The sequence below is a fragment of the Hemitrygon akajei genome, chromosome 2 (assembly GCF_048418815.1).
Source record: "Hemitrygon akajei chromosome 2, sHemAka1.3, whole genome shotgun sequence".
NCBI lineage: Eukaryota > Metazoa > Chordata > Chondrichthyes > Myliobatiformes > Dasyatidae > Hemitrygon > Hemitrygon akajei.
The window spans coordinates 154,240,630-154,265,860 of record NC_133125.1 but is presented as its reverse complement, the minus strand read 5'-3'; the positions used below and the strand labels follow the sequence as shown (position 1 = coordinate 154,265,860).

At 40.9% G+C, this 25,231-nt stretch overlaps 1 protein-coding gene across 1 annotated transcript; it reads right to left on the bottom strand.

Moving 5' to 3' along the window:
* Positions 1 to 1,203: 1,203 nt before the first annotated feature.
* On the bottom strand, positions 1,204 to 20,767 carry LOC140717119 (zinc-binding protein A33-like). The gene is made up of 5 exons (XM_073030370.1): positions 20,205 to 20,767; positions 12,724 to 12,921; positions 6,349 to 6,371; positions 6,130 to 6,239; positions 1,204 to 3,339 (listed from the first exon to the last, which is right to left on the bottom strand). The coding sequence occupies exons 1-5, from the start codon at positions 20,553 to 20,555 to the stop codon at positions 2,777 to 2,779; spliced, it is 1,245 nt and encodes a 414-aa protein (XP_072886471.1). The 5' UTR covers positions 20,556 to 20,767; the 3' UTR covers positions 1,204 to 2,776.
* Positions 20,768 to 25,231: the final 4,464 nt, after the last annotated feature.

The following is a 25,231-nucleotide window of genomic DNA, read 5'->3' as shown; positions in this document are numbered from 1 at the left end:
TTGCCTTGTGAAGTTCAATGTTTCTGTGAAGGTGGTTCATCATTATACATCGTGTTGTTGATAAAGTGTAGTATCTCACACCAATACAAGGTCTTAATTATAACCAGCAAAGAATTTTCAGTGTTTGCAGTACTCTGCTTATGTAGACAGAGGCTGAATGTGTGTGAATCACTCAACAGGTTCAAGAAAAGTTTGAATGTGGATTGGTCTGCTCTTTATTACTACAGAAAACACAACTATAGATTGATGGGTGTACCAGGCAATTATTAGGGCCATAAGGCACAGCCCTCCAAGAGGACCACAACCTTGTCGTGGTTTGGAGACTTCAATGATCTAGAGAGCTATGTTGACTGGAGTCAGGGCTTTATGCTTTGGCTCTTGGTAGGGTCACCCATGCCAAACGGGTAGAGGCTAAACTAAGAGTAGTCCACTGGTCCTCCAGTTTTGGGGGTTCCCAGCTGAGAGCTCTGACTGGCAAAACAGAATTCTTCCTACATTTGAGTGCAATGGTATTCCTGAATCCCCACCTAGGACTTGCATGACTGACAGTAGTGAAAACCAAGAAGAAGCTACTGACATGATGAAGGAAGCTCTGAACACTGCCAGAGATAGAGGACTTTCATTGCGGCCCGAAGTGCCAGTGGCAACAAGACATGGGGCAGAATTAGTCCATTTTACTGAAGTAGCATCTGTGGAGAATAAAAAAAAATTCTGATCTTGTATCAAAATTAGTAAGTAAAAAATCGTGTGTTTTCAGAAGCAGAGAAGGGAGTGACGTGAAGAAAACAAAGGGAATGATTTGTGATAGGGTGAAGACCAAGAGAAACTGAGGATACAATCAAATGGATTTCTATAAACAGTGACTGGCCTTTGATGTCCGTCAGACAGCTGCACTAATTCCAAGGAGCTCGCTATCTTCTTCTAGAATTAAACACACATTTTGTTCACTTCTATTCACCACTGCTGCTATTCATTTCCTCCATTGCCTTTACACAATGGCTGCAGTGTGTATCATCTGCAAACCTTTGTTCTCTCCACACCTCCATCTCTACAAACTCGGCAGGACTTCTCAAATCGAAGACCTCTACCACCACCAATGGCAAAGGCCTCAGGATGTGGGGATCTGTGACATTAGCAGATTCCCTCCAAGTGGTGCATAATTGGTTTGGATCACTGACTGAAGTCCAGTGCCACTGTGGGAACTTCACCAAAGTTCAAATTTATTATCGAAATTTATTATATACAGCATTGAGATTCATCTTCTTGCAGGTACAGTAGTCACAAAACAAAGAAATGCAACTTAATTCACTAAATAAAACACAACAGCCACCACATATCCAATTTGCAAAAAGAGAACAAATCACGCAAGTAGTAAATGACAGACAATAAAAACACATGGTACATGAACTGCAGAGTTCCCAACAGCCGTGGAGCCCGTTCAGTGCTGAGGCTCAGGAGCCCAAAGGCTCCATTGCATCAACTTCTGAACCTGGTGGCATGGGACTCAAGACTTCTGCACCTCCTGTCTGATGGTAATAGCGATTCTCTTTAAAAGGGAGACTGGTCAAACACAGGCAGACATCACCAAGCACCTATTCCTTTTTGGCTCTTCTTGTTTGTTATTGTCATGATGTAATGGAGCTGATCACAGGCTTGTCTCCTACTGTCAGACCTCGCTGCAGTGTCTGACCCTGGCGATGGTCGCCCTGGTCCTATCTGCACTCTTGGGAGTCTAGTTTGCTGAATCTCCCAGGAGATTGCAAATGTGCCAGATCATTTTGTCACTTTGAAAGTACATCCTTGAAGGGGAAATTACAGGCTGCAGACTGCAACGATCGCAGTTCAGAAGAAGTATAATTACTAGAGTATCTAGTAATTTTGTGAGCTGTTTTCAAAATATTGCTGGTGCCATCTTGCCTATAGATTTACTGGGGTACTTGAAGAAATGCAACGTCTCTAGGGGACTAACCACCTATGAAGTGTCATGAACTGTGATGTCTGTGTGCAGCCTGCATGTTCTCTCTGCGAACATGCATTTCCCCAATATATCCCATGTGGTGGCTGCAGCAAATTAAGGGTTAAAGTAATGTCCGGGCAAGAGTAGGTTACCGATAGTGTGAGGACAACCCAGGCAAGGGAAGCATTTGAAGAGGGACCTTTGAAACATGTTTTCCTTATGCACAGCAAGGGACTGGAGCCATTTGGGATACTGAGACAAGTATGTAACAGAAGGATTCAAGGGACACACCATCTAGGGAATAATTACTTTACTACAAAGTATCATTGATTGTTAGCTTGTAGTTTCTGGTGATTTTTAACACCTGAAATTGAATATGCACAGTTTATCAAATGGTCTATATCCTTAACTGCTAGTCAACTCTTTATAAACATGTCTAACTTCAGAACAGTGTGGTGACAGGGGCCATGCTGTTTTCTTTGCACACAAGTAAATAAAGTATGATTGAGGAATAAGTGTGAATTTTCTGAGTACACCCATTTCCCACACAAAGATGTGCAGGTATGTTAATGGTCACTGTAAGTTACCCCTTGTATATGTGTGAGTGGTAGAAGGGGGAAGGGAGCTGATGACTACTGCAAACTTCCACCATCTCCTTTAGAATAGGTTAAGCTGCAGGGAAATAAGTTATTACATCAAACTTTGCCTCCTTTCTAGTTATTACAGCAAACTTAAATTGTAAACAGGTCTTTGATCTAAGTGTTTATTTAATGATTCATTCTTACAACATTTTCATGTAACTGACAAGACACATCAAATTTACCACCAGGGCTGAACCAGTCTGATTCGATCATTTGCTGAATTTCCAGGTCCAAAGAAAGGTAAGACTGCACCAGACATTGGCCCACTATGTGTGTAGAGGTGAGACATGTTACCAGCATTGTAAAATGACACCTGCCCTCCCTCATAGTCCAGATAAATACCAACCTTTGTTGGATTAATTTGGAGCTTAAGATGCTCAGTGTGTTTTGGATTTCTGTATGTCTGTGCAAAGAAATCACAGAGTGATTGGATCCAATTGGTTACATAAGGACTTATTACCCAGTAACCGTTCTGTACAGTCATTTCTTCCAGTTTGTATCTGGTTACAGACTCCTTCACAACTCCAACCATCCACTTTGCTCCCTGGTCAACTGCGACCTCCCAGTAGTGTTTCCCTGATGTAAATTGTTTTGATCCCAACACACAGATAAGTTTCCGAAATCGTTTTGGATTCTCCGGTAACTGCTGTGGCAGGTATCCAACTAAAGCCGTGGTCATACTTGGGCATAAAATGAGCCTCGGGTGAGCTGAATTCGGAGCTAGGGTCAATCGAGCGAATGCTGTAAGTCAGAGATTATCACATTACTATCAATAATGTGATTCAGTCTTAAACTGCATTGCTAGGAATACATAAGTAAACTTACAGGTAATAAATTCTCTGTTACTAGATTACCTAGAAAATCTCAAGTGATTTGAATATACAAATTCCTGAATGTTAATTTGAATGTGTTTTAGACAAGAACAGTTCGTTATATGCTTGGTAGCCACTTCATTAGGTACATTTGTAAACCTTGTTAATGCAAGTATCTAAACAGCCAATCATGTGGCAGCAACTCAATGTATAAAAGCGTTCAGACGTGGTCAAGAGGTTCAGCTTTTTTTTAGCCCAAATATCAGAATATGATCTAAATGACTGACTGTGGAGTGGCTGTTAGTGCTGGATGGTGAGTGGTTTATCATGCACAACAGTCTTTAGAGTTTGAAAAATGGTGCAAAATACAAACAAAAAACAAAATCTAGTGAGCAGCAGTTCTGGCAAAAATGCCTTATTAATGATAGGTCATAGGTCAAAGGAGAATGGCAAGACTGGTTCAAAATGACAGGAAGGCAACATAACTTAAATAATCCGATGTTCCGAAGATTACTCTAAAAACTCAACACCTCGAACCTTGAAGTGGTTGGGCTACAGCAGAAAACACAAACATACATGTAGTGCCTACTTTATTAGGTACAGGAGGTATCTAGTAAAGTTGCCACTGATTGTAAGATGTAAGCATGACTAAACTTTATAGAGATTAGGTTTCTTAGTTAATATGTAACAGTGCAGCATATTGATCAGATGCTCCTGCAACTGTGCCCAGAAAAAGGGAAACCACCTTGCTATCTGACCGCCTCCTATACTGTGGGGGTGGGGGGGGGGTGACATTTGAACCATGAGGGCTCAGCTGCTTTTAGTGTTTACTAAAATTCAGGCAAGGTGCAACATTGGAGCTTTTGTTAATGCTTTCCTGGGCTAGAATTGAATTGTTTTTGTTAATTATTTACACACTAAAATTAAATGATTTGCATGCAAGGATATCCTAAAAATTACCATTAATTCTATTTCTCATTTTGCAGTTTAGAGGCCATTCAGCCCATTGAGTCACACTGCCCCCTGACTATTTCTATTATCCTTATTCATGCACTTACTTCTCTGTTGCCGGTTCTCCCTCACTTGTCTTATCAGTGTGTCCTTCAATTCTCATGAGATGGTGCCTGCATACAATGCCCCTTCAGTCAAATCTTCCGGACAGATCATGAAAACACACATTTCATTCCTTTAATGTCTTTTACATGTGATATGCATCTTGTATGTGATTCTTGAACTGTTGGAGACTATGATTTGCAGTTTGGAGATCGTTTGGGTGTTTCAGTGCTCTGTAGTCCCTGAAAGGATTCACAGAGGCAACATGTGGGAATTTTGTGGTGAGAAGTCTGTGGGATGGGGTGTGACCCAATGTTTGACTCCATTTCACTGATTAAAACTTCCATTGTTCACCAGTTAAAGTGACGAGGGAGATTAAAACATTGAGACAAATGCAGAAGATGAGTGCCTACTGCCTACATTTTTATCGCTGGTTAGATCACTCTGCTGCCAGAGAGTGAATACTGCCTTTTGATCGCTGGTGAGATTGCATTTCTACGGAGAGGGAAGACTGCCTTTTTATCACTAGGATGATCGTTTGCTGCTGGAGAGGAAAGACCTGTTGCGGTGCCTGGAAAATATTGCCCAGGTTTCTGCATTTTCAATATGGCCTTGGACTATAATTTTTTTTTTCAGTCTCATTGATTTTTGGATTCTGTATTTTGTGCGATATTTCTCAGTATTTTGTGTGAGCGGATGGGAAACTTGGGGGTCAATATACCTGTTCCGTTTTTGTTGTTCTTGTGCAGGGAGAAAAGATTTGGGGTTGAATGTTTGTACTGTCATTCTTTTCTTTCTTGGTTTCATGGCTATCTGGAGAAGAATTATTTCAGACTTGTATACTTTGATAATAAATGAACCATTGAGTAAATAGCAGCAACCAGTTAACCTACCAGCCTGCAAATCTTTAAAGTGTATGAGTAAATGTGGACAAGTGTGCAAATTCCACTCAGACACCACCTTGGTTTGGGATCAAACCCAGATCTCTGGTGATGACTGGCGGCAACTTTGATTGTATAAATATTACTGAGGAAAGTTCTTTATTTTGCTCCTTTCCAGGTGATATTGGTTATAATTAATCCAAGTGAGGGCAGCTGATGGAGCCCTGGTCACACAGCTCGAGGGACCTAAGTTAGAACCTAACCTCTGCCTTTGAATGATGGGTCTTTTCTGGATGCTCTAGACATCTTCCACATTCCAAATATCAGTAGGTTAATTTTCCACTACAAAATACTTTTAGTGTGTGTGTGTGTGGCAAAATAACTATAAATTACATAATAGTGAAAGAAACAGGGAATAACAAGGAAATGTTCATGGACCAAGCAGAAATCTGACAGTGGACTGGAGGAAACTGTCTGAATCATTGAGTGGGATCTTCAAGTTCCTGTACTTATCCCTAATAGTAATTATGTGAGGAAGGCATGGTCTGGTTGGTGCTTAATGCTGATTCTGCCTTCTTGAGGTACTACTCCTTGAAGATATCCTTGATAGTTGTATAGACAGTGCTGAAAGAACTCTCATGTGATAAAAGAAACCAATAATCAGGCAATAAAGATTTAGATGTCCAGTCCAACTTCTCAATAGCTGAGCAACTAGAAATGACTGGAAAGTCAATGTTGTTAATACCACAATTAATTTTGTTCACCTCGAAAACACAGCTGCTTACCTGGTTTTATCAATTTTCTCATCTGTCTCCACACCATGTGCTGTAGAGGTCCCCGAAACTCACCAATCAATATGTCATTAACAACTTTGATTTCTTTCCTAGTTTCACCACTGCATTTTCAGAAGAATTGGAAAATCTTGTTATTAGCCATTTTGATACTTTGCACAGGTCTCAGAGAGCAGCTTAAAAGTAACCAAGAAAGAAAATTTAAGTACTTACACAGCTGGTGGTGTTGTGATCTCCTAAAATAAGAAAAAAATACAAATTTACTAAGACCATAAGACATAGGAGCCATCTGGCCCATGGAGTCTGCTCTGCCATTCAATCCTGGCTGAGCTTATTTTTTCTCCTCCTCAACCCCATTTCCCGGCCTTCTTCCTGTAACCTTTGATTCCATGTCCAATCAAGAGCCTATCAATCTCAGCCGTAAATACTGCCAACGACCTGGCCTCCACAGCTGCATATGGCAAAAAGTTCCACAAATTCACCACCCTCTGGCTAAAGAATTTTCTCCACATCACTGTTTAGAAAGGGCGACCATCTATCCTGAGACTGCTCCCTCTTGTCCCACACTCTCCCTCCATGGGAAACATCCTTTTAACATCTACTGTCTAGGCCTTTCAACCTTCAAAAGGTTTCATTGTGATTACCACCCCCCATCCTTCTGAATTCCAGCGGGTACAGACACAGAACCATCAAACGTCCTTGTATGATAGATAGATAGATAGATAGATACTTTATTCATCCCCATGGGGAAATTCAACTTTTTTTCCAATGTCCCATACACTTGTTGTAGCAAAACTAATTACATACAATACTTAACTCAGTAAAAAAATATGATATGCATCTAAATCACCGTCTCAAAAAGCATTAATAATAGCTTTTAAAAAGTTCTTAAGTCCTGGCGGTAGAATTGTAAAGCCTAATGGCATTGGGGAGTATTGACCTCTTCATCCTGTCTGAGGAGCATTGCATCGATAGTAACCTGTCACTGAAACTGCTTCTCTGTCTCTGGATGGTGCTATGTAGAGGATGTTCAGAGTTATCCATAATTGACCGTAGCCTACTCAGCGCCCTTCACTCAGCTACCCTTTCTTTCCTGGAATCATCCTTGTGAACCTCCTCTGGACCCTCTCCAATGCCAGCTCATCTTTTTGAAGATGAGGGACTCAAAACTGTTCACAATACTCAGAGGAGGCCTCAGCAGTGCCTTAAAAAGCCTCAGCATCACATCCCTGCTCTTGTATTGTAGACCTCATGAAATGAATGCTAACATGGCATTTGCCTTCCTCACCACTGACTCAACCTGCAAGTTAACCTTTAGGGTGTTCTGCACGAGGACTCACAAATCCCTTTGCATCTCAGATTTTTGGATTTTCTCACCCTTTAGAAAATAGTCCGCACATTTATTTCTATTTCCAACGTGCATGACCATGCATTTTCCAACATTGTATTTCATTTGCCACTTTCTTGCCGATTCTCCTAATCTATCCAAGTCCTTCTGCATTCTACCTGTTTCCTCAAAACTACCTGCCCCTCCACCAATCTTTGTATCATCTGCAAACTTGATTCCATCATCTAAATCATTTATATACAGCATAAATTGAAGTGGTTCCAACACCGACCCCTGTGGAACACCACTAGTCGCTGGCAGCCAACCAGAAAAGGATCCTTTTATTCCCACTCGCTACCTCCTATCAATCAGCCAATATTTTAACCATGTTAGTAACTTTCCTGTAATACCATGGGCTATTAGCTTGGTAAGCATCCTCGTGTGGCACCTTGTCAAAGGCCTTCTGGAAGTCCAAATACACAACATCCATTGCATCCCCATTATCTATACTACTTGTAATCTCTTCAAAGAATTCCAACAGGTTAGTCGGGCAGGGTTTTCCCTGAAGGAAACCATGCTGACTTTGTACTATCTTGTCCTGTGTCACCAAGTACTCCTTCACCTCATCCTTAACAATTGACTCTAACATCTTCCCAACAACTGAGGTCAGGCTAACTCAGTGGTTCCCAACCTTTTTTTGGCCATGCCCCACCTAATCACCTCTAAAATCCTGATGCCCCCTGTGGTGATATATAATTCTTATTATTCAAAAAGTGAACTCCTATTCACCTGGAGGAAGCCTGAAAGACCATTAACTTGGTTTAAACAAGCTTCCAAAGAACATGGCATTCATGAAAGAGAAAAATAAAAGAACCAAAGGACTGTTAAAGTTCTGAGGAAGAAATTACTAAGAAATTGTTAAAAAAAAGAACATTAAGTGATATTAAAATAATAATAATAATAAATAAATAAAACAATGCCGGTTCGTTTCTACAGCATACAAAGACAGATACACCGTTTAAAAGAGATGACGCAATGTACACACCTTCACACCACCAAGAACCGAAAGCTACTGCAAAAAGCAGCATTGGCGCGACCTCGTACGAGTTTCTTACGCGCTTGGACTTGTTCATTCATTCCTTCCTACATCAGTCAATTCATTAATTTAATTGTGAAAGCCATTTGATGGTTGTAATGATGGTGATACACTATATATACAGTACATATGCAATTACACATGTACATACACACAAGTATTTTTATGTATGCACACTGTATATACACATATGTATTAACTTGCACACACTCATACTCACACAGACTTACTAGAAAAAATTCACTGTTAATAACTCATTCTCGAATTGCCCCCCTTAAAAATCAAATTACCCCCCTGTGGGGCGTACGCCCCACGTTGGGAACCACTGGGCTAACTGGTCTATAATTTCCTTTCTGCTGACCTTTCTTAAAGAGTGGAGTGACATTTGCAATTTTCCAGTCCTCTGGCACCATGCCAGAGTCCAATGATTTCTGAAAGATCTTTTCTAATGCCACCACAATCTCTATTGATACGTTTTTCAGAACCCCAGCATGCAGTTCATCTGGTCTGGGTGACTTATGTACCTTTAGGTTTTTCAGCTTTGAGCACCTTCTCTCTTGTATAGCAGCTGCAGCCACTTCTCTTCCTTCACACACTACAACATTAGGCATATTGCTTGTGTCTTACACAGTGAAGACTGATGCAAAATACTCATTTAGTTCATCACCATCTTCTCATCCCCCATTATTATTTCCCCTGCCTTATTTTCTGGCGGTCTTATATCCACTCTCATTTCTCAATTTTAGTTGGTCTCTATAGGTTTTAAAAAAACTTCCTAATCCTTTATTTTCCCACAAATTTTTGTTTTGTTGTATGCCCTCTTTTGCTTTTACAATAGCTTTGACTTCTCAGCCATGATTGTACTATTTTACCATTTGAGTATTTCTTCATTTTTTGGAATACCATATGTCCTGCAACTTACTCATTTTTCCCAGAAATGCACGTCATTGCTGCTCTGCTGACAACCCTGCCAGCAGCTCCTCCCAGTTTACTTTGGCCAACTCCTCTTTCATACTACGGTAATTTAGCTTACTCCACTGAAGTACTGCTACATCAGACTTTACTTTCTCCCTACCAAATTTCAAGTGCAACCGAATTATATTGTGATCACTGTTTCATAAGGGTTCTTTTACCTTGAGCTCCCTAATCGCCTCTGGTTCAGTACATAATATTTTACTTGATAATTTTAAGAGAAATCTATATTTCATTTAATCTGTAATGACTTATTTCTTAATATTTAATCATCTGAGGCAGCCTTCAGTCTAAAAAATGTTTTGGTATACCAGAGTTTAAATTTTTTTTCTCCCAATCACTGTCAAGGCAATCTACACTCAGTGGCCACTTTATTAAGTACACCTGCTTGTTAAGCTCCAAGTAAAATTTATTATCAGAGTATATACATGTCATCACATATAACCATGAGACTCCTGTTCTGTGGGCATACTTAGCAAGTCTGTAGAGCAGTAACTACAAAATGTAAACAGCAGGAGGTATAAACTAAACAAATAGTGCAATGCACACGTAAGTAAATAGCAACAGATGCTGAGCACAAATTAACAATATAACAGAGTCCTAAAATGACTTCTTAAATGAGTGTAGTGATCCTATCCCCCCCTGTTCAAGTGCCTGATGGTTGAGGGGTAGTACCGTTCTTGAACCTGGTTGTGTGAGTCCTGAGGCACCTGTATCTTCTACCTGGTGGCAGCAGTGAGAAAAGTGCATGGTCTGGCTGTTCAGGATCTTTCATGATGGATGCTGCTTTTCTATGGCAATGTTTCGTGCAGATGTGCTCAATGCTTGGGAGGGTTTTACTCGTGATGTATTGGACTGTGTCCCCTATCTTTTTGCAAATATCTAATCAGCCAATCACATGGCAGCAACTTAATGTAAGTAAGCATGTAGATATGGTGAAGTGATTTAGCTGTTTTTCAGAACAAATATCAGAATGGGGAAGAAATGTGATTTAAGTGAGTTTGACCATGAAATGATTGTTGGTGACAAATGGGGTTGTTGAGTATTTCAGAAATTGATCTTCTGGGATTTTCATGCAAAACCGTCTCTACAGTTTACAGACAGTGATGTGAAGAATAAAGAAAAATATCCAGTGACTGACAGTTATGTGGGCTAAGAGGCCTTGTTAATGATGGAGATCAGAGGAGAAATGGCCAGACTGGTTCAAGCTGACAGGCAAGCGACAGTAACTCAACCAGCCAAGTATTTCAACAGTGGTGTGCAGAAAAGCATCTCTTAACTCACAGCACATTGAACCTTGAAGTGGATGGGCTACAGCAGTCTCTGAGATCAAGTTGTCTTTCTACCTCTGCTGGGTCCTGACTGAAGCGACAACAACTATGCACCTATGGTGGATGTTTCTAAGTGATGAAGGCAGTTGTTTTACAGTAATGTAATATAACTTCAGTTATTGCATATAACTGAAAAACAAGAAGTCATTGTAAAGCCCAGGCGCCCAGTCCTCCTTTCCTTCACCTTATCTGTTTGACCACTCTTTGCTGTAGTTCACCTACATGGAGTTCAGAAACAAGCCACGTGTCATTGCCAATCACAGGATGCATAAAAAGCCACCCCAGTTAAATATTCTAAATAACTACTTTGATGTCAAATGTTGACCAGCAATATTTCTGACTGTGTACTTTCCACACTCAAGTGTTGGCAGGGTGAATGTGGAGAGGGTGTTCCCTCTTGTAGGATAATCTGGAACCAAGGGTGCTTACTTAAAATAGGACATCATGATAATGTAATGGTTAGTGTGGTGCTATTATAGTTCGGGGTGTTGAGGTTCAGAGTTCAATTCTGGTGCCATCTGTACATTCTCCTTGTGACCATGTGGACTAATTCTGGGTGCTCTGGTTGTCTCCAACAGTCCAAGGATTTACCAGTTAGGCTAATTGGTCATTGTAAATTGACCTGTGATGAAGCTTGTGTTATATAGATGGATTGAATGGTGGCACAGTTTGTTTGGCTGGCAGGGCCTGTTTGTGCTGTATCTCTAAATTAAAAAAAAAAATTACAATATGTTTCCCCTGTAAGACAAATGAAACATTTTTTTTTCTTTTAAAGGGCTATGGACTTTGGAACTCTCTTTCTGAAATGGTGATGGAAGCAGAGTCCTTGAATGCTTCTGACAGATTCTTGATAAGCAAGGGGATGAAAGGTTACCGGGGGTAGGTGAGACTGTAGCTCTGAAGTTATGATCAAGTTAGCTGTGATCTTTTTGAACAGTGGAACAGGTTTAATGAGCAAACTAGTCTACTCCTGAGCCTAATCCAACACCCAAGTGAAATTGGTCTAAAAAAGGGAAACGAGTTCTGTGTTGCCATAGGCAACACAGGGTATAAATGCCTTGAAACTAGCTTTTTACAGAGGTAGAACAGTGCATTGCAGAGTCAAACATTAATTAATGTAAACTTAAACTATCATACATAATCCAAAGAAGAGAAAATCTGTGGATGATGAAAATTCAAGGAGCAAACACAAAATGATGGAGGAACAAATGTTAGAGGCAGAGACCCTTAAGCACGCCTGGAGAAAAAAGGATGAGAGGTAGAATTAAACGGTAGAGGAGGGGAGAGGGGAGAGAGAAACACAAGGAGATGGGTGAAAATGGGAGGGGGGGGGAAGGATGAGTAAAGAGCTGGGAAGTTGGTGTAAGAGATATAGGAATGGAGAAGGAGGAGTCTGAGAAGAGAGAACAAAAGGCCATGGAAGAAAGAAAAGGTGGGAGGAGCACCAGAGGGAGGCGATGGGGAGGCAAGGAGATAAGGTGAGAGAGGGATAGGGGATGGAGAATGGTGAGGAGGAGGGGATTACAGGAAGTTTGCAAAATTGATGTTTATACCTTCAGATTGAAGGCTACCCAGACAGAATATAAGGCGTTCCTCCAACCTGAATGTGGCCTCATCACCATGAGGACAGGAGGCCTTAGATTGAAATATAGGAATGGGATTCGTAACGTCGACTATACTTTTTTCCATAGATGCTGCCTGGCCTAAGTTCCTCCAACATTTTGTGTGTGTTGCTTAGCATACATAAATTTAAACAAATCATTAACTTGAACATGTGGATTGTTTCCTTTATAAGGGCGAAGATTTTCCACTGCCTAGTTTTGTTGCAGGTTAAACAGTAACAGCAATAGTTAAGCGTGTACCTTCAGTAAACTCCAGATCATTTGCAGGAGAGAAGGATCATTATCATTGTTTTGCCTGCTGCTGTTCACCAGCCTGCGCTGCAACTCCTTTCCTTTCTGGCTGAGTCTTTGTTTCATTTCCTGTTCTTCCCTGTCAAGAATCCGGTGCAGTTCAGCGAACTCCCCTTCAAACTGGTACATGAGCTCATCTACCTTTCTCTGTAAACATAATGACATACAGTATTCATAATAAGAAATGCAAAGACCTTCAGTTGATGCATGTCTTTCTGATGAGATATTTTGAGGATTGTCAACAAGTATTTTTGTCGTTCAGTCCCAAAGAGGTACTGCAGAGAAACAGGCCTCTCAGCTTACTGAGTCTGTGCTGATCATCAAACACCAGTTTTACCTTAATCATACTTTGTCATGAAATTTATTATTTTGTGGCACCAGTACACTACAATACATAATAAAAAATACTATAAATTGCAATAAATATATAAAATATATTAAATAAGTAGTGCGAAAAGAGAGGAAAAATAGTAAGGTAGTGATCATGGATTCATTGTTCATTCAGAACTCTGATGGCAGAGGGGAAGAAGCTGTTCCTGAAACATTGTGTTTGTCCTAGGTGATGGGGTCTTAATGATGGGTGCTGTCTTCTTGATGTATTGTCTTTTAAAAGTGTCTTTGATGCTGGAAAGGCTAGTGAACATAATGGAGCTGGCTGAGTTTACAACCTTCTGCAGCTTTTTCTGATCCTGTGTAGTGGCCCCTCCAGACTAGACATTGATATAACCAGTTAGATTGATCTCCATGATACAACAGTAGAAATTTGGAAGTATCTTTGGCGACATATCATGTTGTGTCTACTTTGTACTTGCATCTGTATGTTGGACCCAGGTCAGACTTCAGAGATGTTAACACCCAGGAACTAGAAACTGCATACTCTTTCAACTGCTGATCTCTCAATGTGGACTGGTGTGTGTTCCCCCGAGTTTCCTTTCCTGAAGTCAATTCCTTGGTCTTACTGACATTGAGCGCAAGGCTGTTGTTGTGACGCCACTCAACTAGCTGGTCTATCACACTTGTGTATGCCTCCTCATTAACATCTGAAATTCTGCCAACAATAGTTATAGTATGTGTATGTTACCATATACTAAAATGAGATTCATTTTGTTGCAGACATTTCAGGAAAATAAAGAAATACACTAGAATTCATGGGAAAAACTGTACATAAACAAAGACTGATAAATAAACAATGTGCAAAGGACAAATTGTGGAAATTAAAAAAAAATTAATACCAAGAACATGAGTTACAGAGTCCTTGGCAGTGAGTTGTGAGGTTGTTCAAAGTTGGGGTGAATGAAGTTATCCATGCCATTTCAGGAGCCTGATGGTTGTAGATGATGACTGTCCTGAACCTGATAGCATGGGACATAGGGTTCCTGTACCTACTTCCTGATGGTAGTATCAAGGCAGTAGATACAGGAGACTCATACTTACTGTGAGTAACTAATCCCATTTTCCCACATCATTCTATCTGGCAGCCTGTCTTGATCACTCTGTTTTAAAAACAAAACTTACTTCATTAAAATTCCTTCATCTCATCTTAAATAATTACTACAGGAAACAAGATTTACTCTCTTCAACCCACTCATAGTTTTATGTTTCTATCAAATTACTCCTCATCTTCCTTCACTTCAGGAAAATAAAGTCCGTGTCAAGTTTATTGTCATATAGTCAAGTACATGTATGCACAGGTAAAATAAAAAAAAAACTTGCATGTTAGAGTGTTACAGAGACCACATCAATTAAGCAAAATTAACAAGAAAAACAAGTTGTACACAATTTTAGAAGAAACAAAAAAAGTCAGAGCAAAAAGTTTAAAAAAACAATGTTCATTTTATTAGACAGTGGTCAAAGCCCACCCTGTCCAATTCCTCTTTATAATTATGGTCCTTCAATCCAGGTAACATTCTAGTTTATCTAAGTTAATCCTATGTAAAGGAATGGTCATCGACAGAGTGATCTGAGGCAGAGTGGTAGGGCTTTGGCTCATTTGGGCTTTGATGAGGTGAGTGGGGAAGCGGACTTCAATTTTTTTTTGTTTCCTTTTTTTAAAGAGGAATAAAGAGCATCTATAGGGTTAGTACTTAGCTCTGAGTGTTACATGTTGGAATCCTGGATATCTTCCAGTCTCCCAGATGGCCACATCTGCGCCAGGTGCACCGAGATGCAGCTTCTGAGAGACCGTGTTAGGGATCTGAAGCTGTGGCTTGATGACCTACAGCTTATTAGGGAAAGTGAGCAGGAGATAGATACAAGCTACAAGGAGTTAGTCACTCCAAGGCTGCAGGAGTTAGATCAGTGGGTGACTATTGGGGAAGGGATGGCAAGAGCCCAGATAGTAGAGATCATTCCTGTGGCCATCCACCCTCAGTAATCATTATCTCGTTTTGGATGCTGTTGAGGGGGATGACCTGACAGAGGACGACCATGGTGATTGGGTCTCTGGCACTGAGCCTGGTTCCATGGTGCAGAAGGGAGAGAAGAAGATGAGGATTGCGGTAGTCATGGGGATGGGAACAGATAGGGGATTCTGTCAGCCGGATAGAGATAACTGCATGGTGTATTGCCTCCCAGGTGCCAGGGTATGGAATGTCTCAGATCGGGTGTAGAGTATTCAGAAGGGAGAGGGTGAACAGCTAGAAGTCTTGGTACATGTTGGTATCTATGACATAGATAGAAAAAGAGAAGAGGTCCTGAACAGAGAATTCAGGGAGTTGGGTAGGAAGCTGAAAAGCAGGACCTCCAGAGTAGTAATCTCAGGATTGCTTCCTGTGCCACGTACTAACGAGCGCAAGAATAGCATTATCAGGTATATTTATGCATGGCTGAGAGACTGGTGTTAGGGGCAGGGCTTTAAGTGTGGCATTGTCTGGGGGAGGTACGACCTGTACAAAAAGGATGCGTTACACCTGAACCCAAAGGGGTTCAATATACGAGCAGCAAGGTTCAATAGAGCTGTTAGGGAGGGTTTAAACCAATTTGGCAGGGGGATGGGAACTGGAGTGATAAGGCTGAGAAAGGGGAAAACAAAAATAAATCAAAGATAGCGAGCAAGAGATGATAGAAAGGACAGATAGGAGCTGAAGCATAATCACAACCAGTGGGATGAGTTACAGTGCAATAGAGGTGTGGCACAGTTGAAACAAATACTTTGAAAAGCAACAAATACTAAAGTGTTGTATTTGAATGCATACAGCATAAGATATAAAATGGGCGATCTTGAAATTAAGCTACAGATTGGCAAGTATAATGTTGTGGCCATCTATGAAACTTGTTAAAGGATGGCTACCATTGGGAGTTGTACGTTCAAGGATATATGGTTTGGAAAAATAGGTTAGTGGGCAGAGAGGGTGGTGTGGCCCTGTGTATAAGAAATAATATTAAGTTATTAGAAAGGGAAGGTGTAGAGTCTCTATGGGTTGAGTTAAGAAATGGCAAGGGTAAAAGGGCCCTAATGGGAGTTGTGTACAGGCGTCCAAACAGCAGCTGGGATGTGGATTGCAATTTATAGCAGGAGATAGAAAAGGTGGGTCAGAAGGGCAATGTCACAACTGTGCTGGATTGGGTGTTGTGCAGTGATCCGGAGGTGATAAGAGAGTTGAATGTTAAGGAACCCTGAGGGAACAGTGATCACAATATGATCAAGCTCACTTTGAAATTTGAGAAGGAGAAACTAAATTCCAATGTGTCGGTATTTCAGTGGAATAAAGGAAATTATAATGGCATGAGGGGGAACTAGCTAAGGTTGACCGGAAAGGGACACTAGCACGAAGGACAGCAGAACAGTGATGGCTGGAGTTTCTGTGAAAAATGGGGGAAGTGCAAGACAGATATATTCCAAGTAAGGAGAAATTTTTGAATGGAAGAAGGACACTACCGTGGCTGACAAGTGAAGTCAGAGCCAAAGTAAAAGCAAAAGAGAGAGCATACAAGAAATCCAAAGTGAGTGGGAAGATAGAGGATTGGGAAGCTTTTAAAAACTTGCAGAAGGAAACTAAGAAGTCATTAGGAAGGAAAAGAATTATGAAAGGAAGCTGGTGACTACTATCAAAGAAGATGCTAAAAGCTTTTTTTTAAAAGTATATAGAGGGAAAAAACAGTTGAGAGTAGATATACAATGAATAGAAAATGATGCTGGAGATATTGTAATAAGAGACACAGATTGTAGAGGAAATGAATGCTTATTTTGCAGCAGTCTTTACAGTGGAATACATCTGCAATATACTGGACATTCAAGAGTGCCAGAGAAATGAAGTATGTGCAGTGAAAATTACAACTGAGAAGGTGTTCAGGAAGCTTAATGGTTTGAGGGTGGATAAATCTCCTGGACTTGATGGAAAACACCCTCGGGTTCTGAAGGAAGTAGCTGGAAAGACTGCTGAGGCATTAACAATGATCTTTCAAGAATTGATAGATTTTGGCATTGTACCGGATGACTGGAAAATTGCAAATGTTACTCCGCTATTTAAGAAAGGTGGCAGGCAGCAGAAACTATAGACCAGTTAGCCTGACATCGGTGGTTGGGAAGTTGTTGGAATCGATTGTTAGGGATGAGATTCCAGAGTACCTGGAGGCACATGACAAGATAGGCTACCTGAAAGGAAAATGCTGCTGACCAACCTCCTACAATTTTTTGAGGAAATTACAAGCAGGGTAGACAAAGGAGATGTTGTATATGTGGTGTACTTGGATTTTCAGGTCATCGACAAGGTGCCGCACACGAGGCTGCTTAGCAAGATAAGAGCCCATGGAATTACAGGTAAGTTACTAGCACGGGCAGAGCATTGGCTGATCGACAGAAAACAGAGTGGGAGTAAAGGGATCCTATTCTGTCCGGGTGTCAGCTACCAGGGGTCAGTATTGGGACTGCTGCTTTTTATGATGTATTTCAATGATTTGGACTATGAGATTAATGGATTTGTGGCTAAGTTTGCCAATGATACAAAGACAGGTGGAGGAGCGGGTAGTGTTGAGGAAACAGAGAGCCTGCAGAGAGACTTAGATAGTTTAGGGGAATGGGCAAAGAAGTGTCAAATGAAATACAATGTTGGAAAGTGTATGTTCATGCACTTTAGTGGAAGAAATAAACAGGCAGAATATTATTTAGATAGGGAGAGAATTCAAAATGTAGAGATTCAAAGGGACTTTGGATACCATAATGGTTAACCTCCATGTTGAGTCGGTGGTGAAGAAGGCAAATGCAACGTTGGCATTCATTTCTAGAGGTATAGAAATATAAGACACAAAGTACACTGCAGATGCTGAGGTCAAAGCAACACATACAACAAGCTGGAGGAACTCAGCAGGTCGGGTAGCATCCGTGGAAATGAGCAGTCAATGTTTCGGGCCGAGACCCTTCAGAGATGTGATGTTGAGGCACTATAAGGCACTTGTGAGTCCACACTTGGAATGTTGTGTGCAGTTTTGGGCTCCTTATTTTAGAAAGGATACACTGACATTGGAGAGGGTTCAGAGAAGATTCACGAGAGTGATTCCAGGAATGAAAGGGTTACCATATGAGGAACATCTGGCAGCTCTTGAGCTGTATTCCCTTGAGGTCAGGAAAATGAGGGGGGATCTTATAGAAACATTTTGAATGTTAAAAGGCCTGAACAGATTAGATATGGTAAAGTTATTTCCCATGGTAGGAAAGTCTAGGACAAGGGGGGCATGACTTCAGGATTGAAGGATGTCCATTTAGAACAGAGATGCAAAGAAATTACTTTAGTCAGAGGGTGGTAAATCTGGAGACCAAGTCATTGGGTGCGTTTAAGACAGGTAGATAGGTTCTTGACTAGACTGGGCATCAAGGGGTGTGGGGATGACTGGAAGAATTGGATCAGCCCATGATTGAATGGCAGAGCAGACATGATGGGCCAAATGGCCTACTCTGCACCTATATCTTAGTCTTATGGTAATCTCCTTTGCACTCTCTTCAGCACAATCACATCCTTCCTATAGTGAGACAGTAAAAAAAATCATAACTAACCTTAAACTTTCTCTTAGTTTTGATACCATTTCTACGAGAGAAGGAAATCAGCTACATGCTTCAGCTATGTGTCTCTTGCAATTTTAAATTCCTTTATTATTGTATGGAATCCATTTCCATAGATGGCTGTGGAGGCCAAGCCATTGAAAAAAGCTAAAGCAGAGGTTGACAGGTTCTTGATTAATAACAGCATCAAAGGCTATAGGTGGAAACAGGAGAATGGGTTTGAGAGGGGAACTAAAGCAGCCACGATTGAATAGTGAAGCACATTCACTGTGAAGAACAACCAAATTGTGGTCTTGTGTCTTAAATTCTCATAAGGTCAACCCTTAACTTCCTATAAGTCCGATCTCGCCTCATAACTAAAGTTTTCCAAACCCACAATTTTCTGATAAATATCCTCTGTACTCTCTCCAGTGCAATCACATCCTTCCTACAGTGTGGAGACCAGAAATATGCACAATACTCCTCATGTGGAATAAGCTCTGTTCTGTAGTTGCAGCATAATGAATCAGCTTAATTATGCCCATACCTTTGATCGCAAGCATGCCATATACAGCCTCAGAATAGAAGGATGTCCCTTCAAAGATGAGGAGAAATTTCTTTAGCCAGAGGGTGATGAATTCATTGCCAGAGACAGCTGTGGAGGGCAAGTCATTAGGTATATTTAAAGCACAGACTGATCGGTTCTTGATTAGCGAGGATATCAAAGGTTATGGGGAGAAGGCAAGAGGATGAGTTTGAAAGGAATAATAAATCAGCCATGATTGCAAGGCAGAGTAGACACAATGGGCCTCATAGTCCAATTCTTCTCTTATGCCTTTTGGTCTTGCACCATCTTTACCACTCCAGAGGTGATTAAACTGAGGACCAAGACCCCTCTGATTATGTATAGTTATGTAAAAGTGTTGCGGGGACCGAGGATGGAAGTTATTGAAAGCAGCAGGGTGTGTTGAGCAAGCAGTTAATAAAGCATGCACAGCTCTCGGCTTCTTCAGTGGGGGCACAAGATATAAAAGAAGGGAGGTTACACCGAACCTTTATAAAAGGCCTATCTAGTCTCTTTTGGAGTATTATTTCCACCATTTACTAAAGATTCTTATCAATGGATTTGGGAGTGACGTTAGAGAAGCTGCGGCTGTTTTTTTTAAAGAAGGGAGATTTATTAGAAGGTTATAGAATGGTGAGAGGATAATGGACGAATGTTCTCTTTGAGGATGGGTCGAGGACGAGAGATCATAATAGTAACATAACAGGAGGAAACAGGGGATCGGCCTAAAAATAATGAACTGGGCTACTGAAGGAGGAAAAGAATTTTTAAGGTGCAGAGTAAGGGATCCACCACAGCCGGACTGCGAAGTTATTAAACGCTTATCAAAACTGAAACGGGAGCAGGTAGATGTTTAGTAACCGAGGGGGGTAAGAAGGACATATCCCGCACCTTGAGATCTGCAGCGCTGGGAGGGAGGCGTTGGGCACCGGCAAGCTGGTTCTGTCCCGTGCCACGAAACCCACGCAGTGTTTCTCCCCAATCCCTGTCCTCGGAACCGGCTACCAGGGTCCGGACGTTCTCAACGATGCTTGCCAGCTGTCTGTTAGGCTTGAGCACTTTCTGTGGAAGGAACCGTCGGCATTCTGGGCACGAACATTCCCCGTTTTCCCAAAAGGAGGAGATACAGGCTTCGCAGAAGTTGTGACCACATTCCAGAAACACGGGATCTTCGTAAAACTCGAGGCAAATAGAGCACGAAAGATCTTTGGTTAGATTTAAGAAAGGGTTCACCGACGCCATTGGGGCGAGCACACAACGGCACTTCCTTCTTACTTTCGTTTTCTTCGTCTGACGGCTGGAGGCGGGTCACAATAACTTTCATAACAATTCTTTTTCAACCACCCCTCTCCCAAAGAGAAAACCGATCTAGTCTTTTCAAATTGGCCCTGTCGAATTGAGGAGATTGGGTCAATGTCAACACACTTCCCATTCCATTAAAAAGCTAAAAATCCTGACGCTATTCCCCAATGACTTGTTATTCACTCAAGGCCACTTTAACAGGCCACTGAATATATGTTCGTGGTGCAGACCATCCACTTCAGGCTTCGACGGTTTCTCCTCACGTCACTGTTGCAAAGCTTGGTTATTTGAGTTACCGTCGCCTTCCCGTCAACTTGAACCAGTCTGTCCATTCTCTTCCCATCTCTCTCATTAAACAAGTCTACGACCGCTCTCCGGATGCTTGTTTTTGTTTTTCTCTTGCACCATTTTCTGTAATTTGTACGTGAAAATGTACCGAATACTCTATATCTCCATGGATCATATAAAAGGAATATATTCTTTATTCGATCATTATGATGTTGACGGTGGCTATTGGACTCCATGCTAGTTCCCAGAAGAGAAGTTCATCAGCTCCTATAACATGCCCTCTTTTGTTTGCCTTCCAACTTGCCTTTGATTCTATTTTTGTCACAGGCTGACATTAGGGAAAAAATCTGGCCAATTAACCTACCAGGACATCTTTTAGGATGAGGGAGGAAGTCTTTCTTGTTGTCATATGGACAGGTAAATGCCTGCTGAAGGACAATGAAAAATCTGCAGAATCATCGCAAACACATGGTGTCAGTGACACAACCGACACAAGAAACAAATTAAACATAAATTATAGGTTTTTTTTTAATAAGGGAAGAAACAATTAGAACATAAAAACAAAGTCAATTTTAATACAAAATGATCATAGTGTTGTTAAATTGCTGTGAATGAAGTTGAGTAGGTTGCTTCAAATATGGAATGGTTGGAGTCAGAATTATAGAGCACCGCAACACAGAAGCTAAACAATCTCTTTATCCCATCTCGTTCGTGCCAGCCTGTTTTCTATTGTGTAGCCCCATCTACTCGCAAGGGGACCTCCATATCTATGTACATCTATGTACTGTACATATTCAAACTTCTACTACATGTTACAACTAAATCCAAGTTCACTATATGAGCTAGCAGCTGGTTCCACATTCGCATCACCCTCTTGGTGGAGAATTTCCCTTTATGTTCTCCTTAAACATTTCACATTTCACCCTTAACCAATGACTTCTAGTTATAGCCTTACTGAACCTCAGGGTAAAAAAAAAAAACAAATCATGCCTGTATGAATTTACTCTAGCAATACCCCTCAGAACTTTGTATACCTCGATAATATCTCCCTTCATCCACCAGGGAATAACATCCTGACCTATTCCACCTTTCCCTATAACTGAGGTAATCAAGTTGCTGCAACATCCCTGCAAATTTTTTCTTTTTTTCAAGCTTATTGATACCTTTCCTGTAGGTAGATGACAAGAACTACATACAATACTCCACCTCACCAACGTCTTATAAAATTTTCAACAGGACATCCCAACTCTTGTACTTAGTATTCTGATTTTTGAAGACCAATGTGCCAAATGCTGTTATTGCAACTCTTTTTACCAGCATCAATAGTTGCAAGGAATTATGGAACTGTGTTCCAGATACTTCTGTTCTACCACATACTTCAATTCCTTATCCTTTATTCTGAGTCCTTCCCTGTTTTCTCCTGCCAAAGTGCAAGACCTCAAACCTGTCTGCATTAAATCACATCTACCATTTTCAGCCCATTTTCCCAGCCGTTCCAGATCACACTGGACTGATTTCTTTACTCCCCATTCTGCCTCCAGTCTTGGTATCATCCGTAAATTTGCTGACATCTTGGTCATTAATAGTGATAACAACAATAGGCCCAGTATCTATCCCCAGGGCACACTATTAATCTCAGTCTTCCAGTCAGACAGCCAACCATCTACTACCAGTAAGGTAATGTTGAATCCGGTATTTTCTTCATCTAATTTCTGTAACCTCCTCAAAAATCTCTAAGATTGGTCACACACAAACTGCTACGCACAAACTGGGTTGACAATGCCTAATTTGGCCCTGTCGATCAAAATACTCATATATATCTTGTCCATTACAATTCCTACAGAGGTTTACCCGCGACTGACGTCAGGCTCATTTGAAGGAAAGTAGGGTAGTAGGGAAGAACGGAATCTGGTGGTGTGGGTCCTGTTGAATAAAATAACCCTGATTCCAGGGATCTTTGCCAGTGCCTCATGTAGATGTTATCTATGGTGGTAATCTAGAGGACCCGAGGGAAAATCTACACCATCACAGGGAGAATATGCAAACTCCAGATAGATAGAATTTAATCTAGTTTGCTGATGCCATGAGGTGCCAGAAATGCCTATTGCGTCCAGTAAGAAGAGTTGATGTGATATTCCATTAAGATAGATGTGCTTTTCAACTTCTTTCTGTTCTGAATATCATTATAAACCATTAAAGGTTGGGCACTGATTTTCCCTCACATATAGAAAAATGAAATAAACACCACTGTTAGAGACTACACTGGAGTTATGATATTATGCATAGCAGATGTAATTAAATGAGAGTAGATCTTCAGGAATAAAATATATGCTCACGAAACATCGACAGTGCTTCTCCTTATAGATGCTGCCTGGCCTGCTGTGGCATTTTGTGTGTGTTGTTTGAATTTCCAGCATCTGCAGATTTCCTCGTGTTTGCTCATAATTTAACATCAGTTTATTCAGTTGAGATGGTTGTAACCAGATTCCAGATTCAAAGCGACTTTTAAAGATTCACTGTGCTGAAGACAGATTGCTTCCTGTGGAAGCTCTCTTGGCTTCCCTACAGAGTCCACCTGAAGATGTCTCCAGTGCATGACCAACAAGTCCTTGTTTTAGGTGTAATCTTCTTCACAAATTTCTCAGCATAGATCCACTGTGCCAGAGAGTGATATATCTAATGTTGGGTCAGTTCTACAAGACCCCACTAACTTTAAGAATGCAAGGGTGTGAAACAAGTGTATAAAAGCATTAGATTGACCACAGCTATAGTGTAATGTTCTGTCCAAACACAATAGGAAAGTCGTGAATGTAATGGAAAGGGTGCAGTGGAGATTCACCAAGATTTTACCTAGTATAGAATGCTTCAGCTATAAGGAGAGGTTCGAAAGCCTGGGGATGGTTTTCAGTAGAATGCAGGAGACATTTGTGAGTATGAATGCACAACAGACCATATGATAGGAAACTTTCCACAAGAACTGAAATGTGTAAGACCAAAGAACATTATTAAAAGCACAGGCGTACCAAGGTTACAGTAGATTTTGTGTTGAAACTTTGAACTCAGTATGTGAGAAAGTGGTGGAGATATGAAAACTTAGACGAGTGAGGGAATATGGAGGGAGGCCATGATAAAGAGGAAAAAAAAGATGTAAGTGAGACATTAATGTTTTATTCCAATCTCTAAGGTCCTGATTCTGTACCTCCTACATCAGTGCTGAGGATTGGGTTTGGCTTTTACTCCATTTCGGTAGATAGGCTCTCCAGCTAGTTCACCAACTCTTCCGCACACCTTCGGAGTTGCGCTGTGTATCTCCTGACTCTCATCGACCATGTAACGATGGTGTTGCCAGGCTGGGTTAAACCGAGGTTATTATGGCGAAGTTGTACTTCTTTAATCCTTGATCTCCCAGCAGAGACAGAGCCCAGGTGGAACGAAGTGCAGAGAACACCAGAGACGAGGATGGGATTGAATAAAGAATATTTATTTATTTATTTAAGGAGATACAGCGTGATATGCCGATGTGCAGCCTCAGATTTAACCCTAGCCTGATCACGGGACAATTTACAGAGACCAATAATCCTAGCAAATGATACATCATTGCACTGTGGGAGGAAACAACTTGTGAATAGATTTGTAAAAAATACTCGGGAATCTCTACACCCAGGGTAGGTAAATCTCAAAACTGATCAACGATAACCAAAACAAGGCTCCGGTGCATTGTTGACTGAAACTAGACAGTGAAAACAATCAACTAATAATCAGCAGAGGAAGAACCTCGGAGAGTGGGGGACTCTCGCACCCCCTGCTGATCAGATCGAAGCATGGCAGATCTCCCATAAGCAATACCACAATGTCAGGTTTCAATCTTTATGACCACTTCTGTGACTGTATGTGTTTGGAATGATCCCGAGTCAGTGAATTCTATTTCCACTGGGAATTTGGGTCAAAATATCCAAAGGAAATAGAAAGGTTCTAAATGCAGAAAAAAATCTACCAAAAGCTCAGAATCTTCAATACTTGATTATCAATGATTGAAGTAAAACAGTGGAGATAAGACATTTCAGCCACAATCAGATTGGACAATGGAACAGCCCAAAGTGGCTGATTGGTCACTCTTACCATTTCATTTGCTCTTATGACAATCAATAGGCAAAAACCCCCACATAGAAACAGTTAAAAAGAGCTTATTTAATTGATAATTGGTTTATTGTTGTCACTTGTACGTATATGGAATGAAAAGCTATGCTTTGCTTGCCCATCCATATTAGTACTATTTACTAATTAGTACATCGAGGTGGCAAAAAGGCAAAAAAATATTAGCAGAATGC

Bases quoted from the DNA above. Each gene is read 5' to 3' on its own strand.
- LOC140717119 (XM_073030370.1), bottom strand. From the start codon at position 20,555: ATGGCGTCGGTGAACCCTTTCTTAAATCTAACCAAAGATCTTTCGTGC. The intron at 12,922-20,204 runs GTGCGGGATATG...TTATGTTTACAG, and splicing joins CCAGCGCTGCAGATCTCAAG to AGAAAGGTAGATGAGCTCAT. The intron at 6,240-6,348 runs GTAAGTACTTAA...CTGAAAATGCAG, and splicing joins ATCACAACACCACCAGCTGT to TGGTGAAACTAGGAAAGAAA.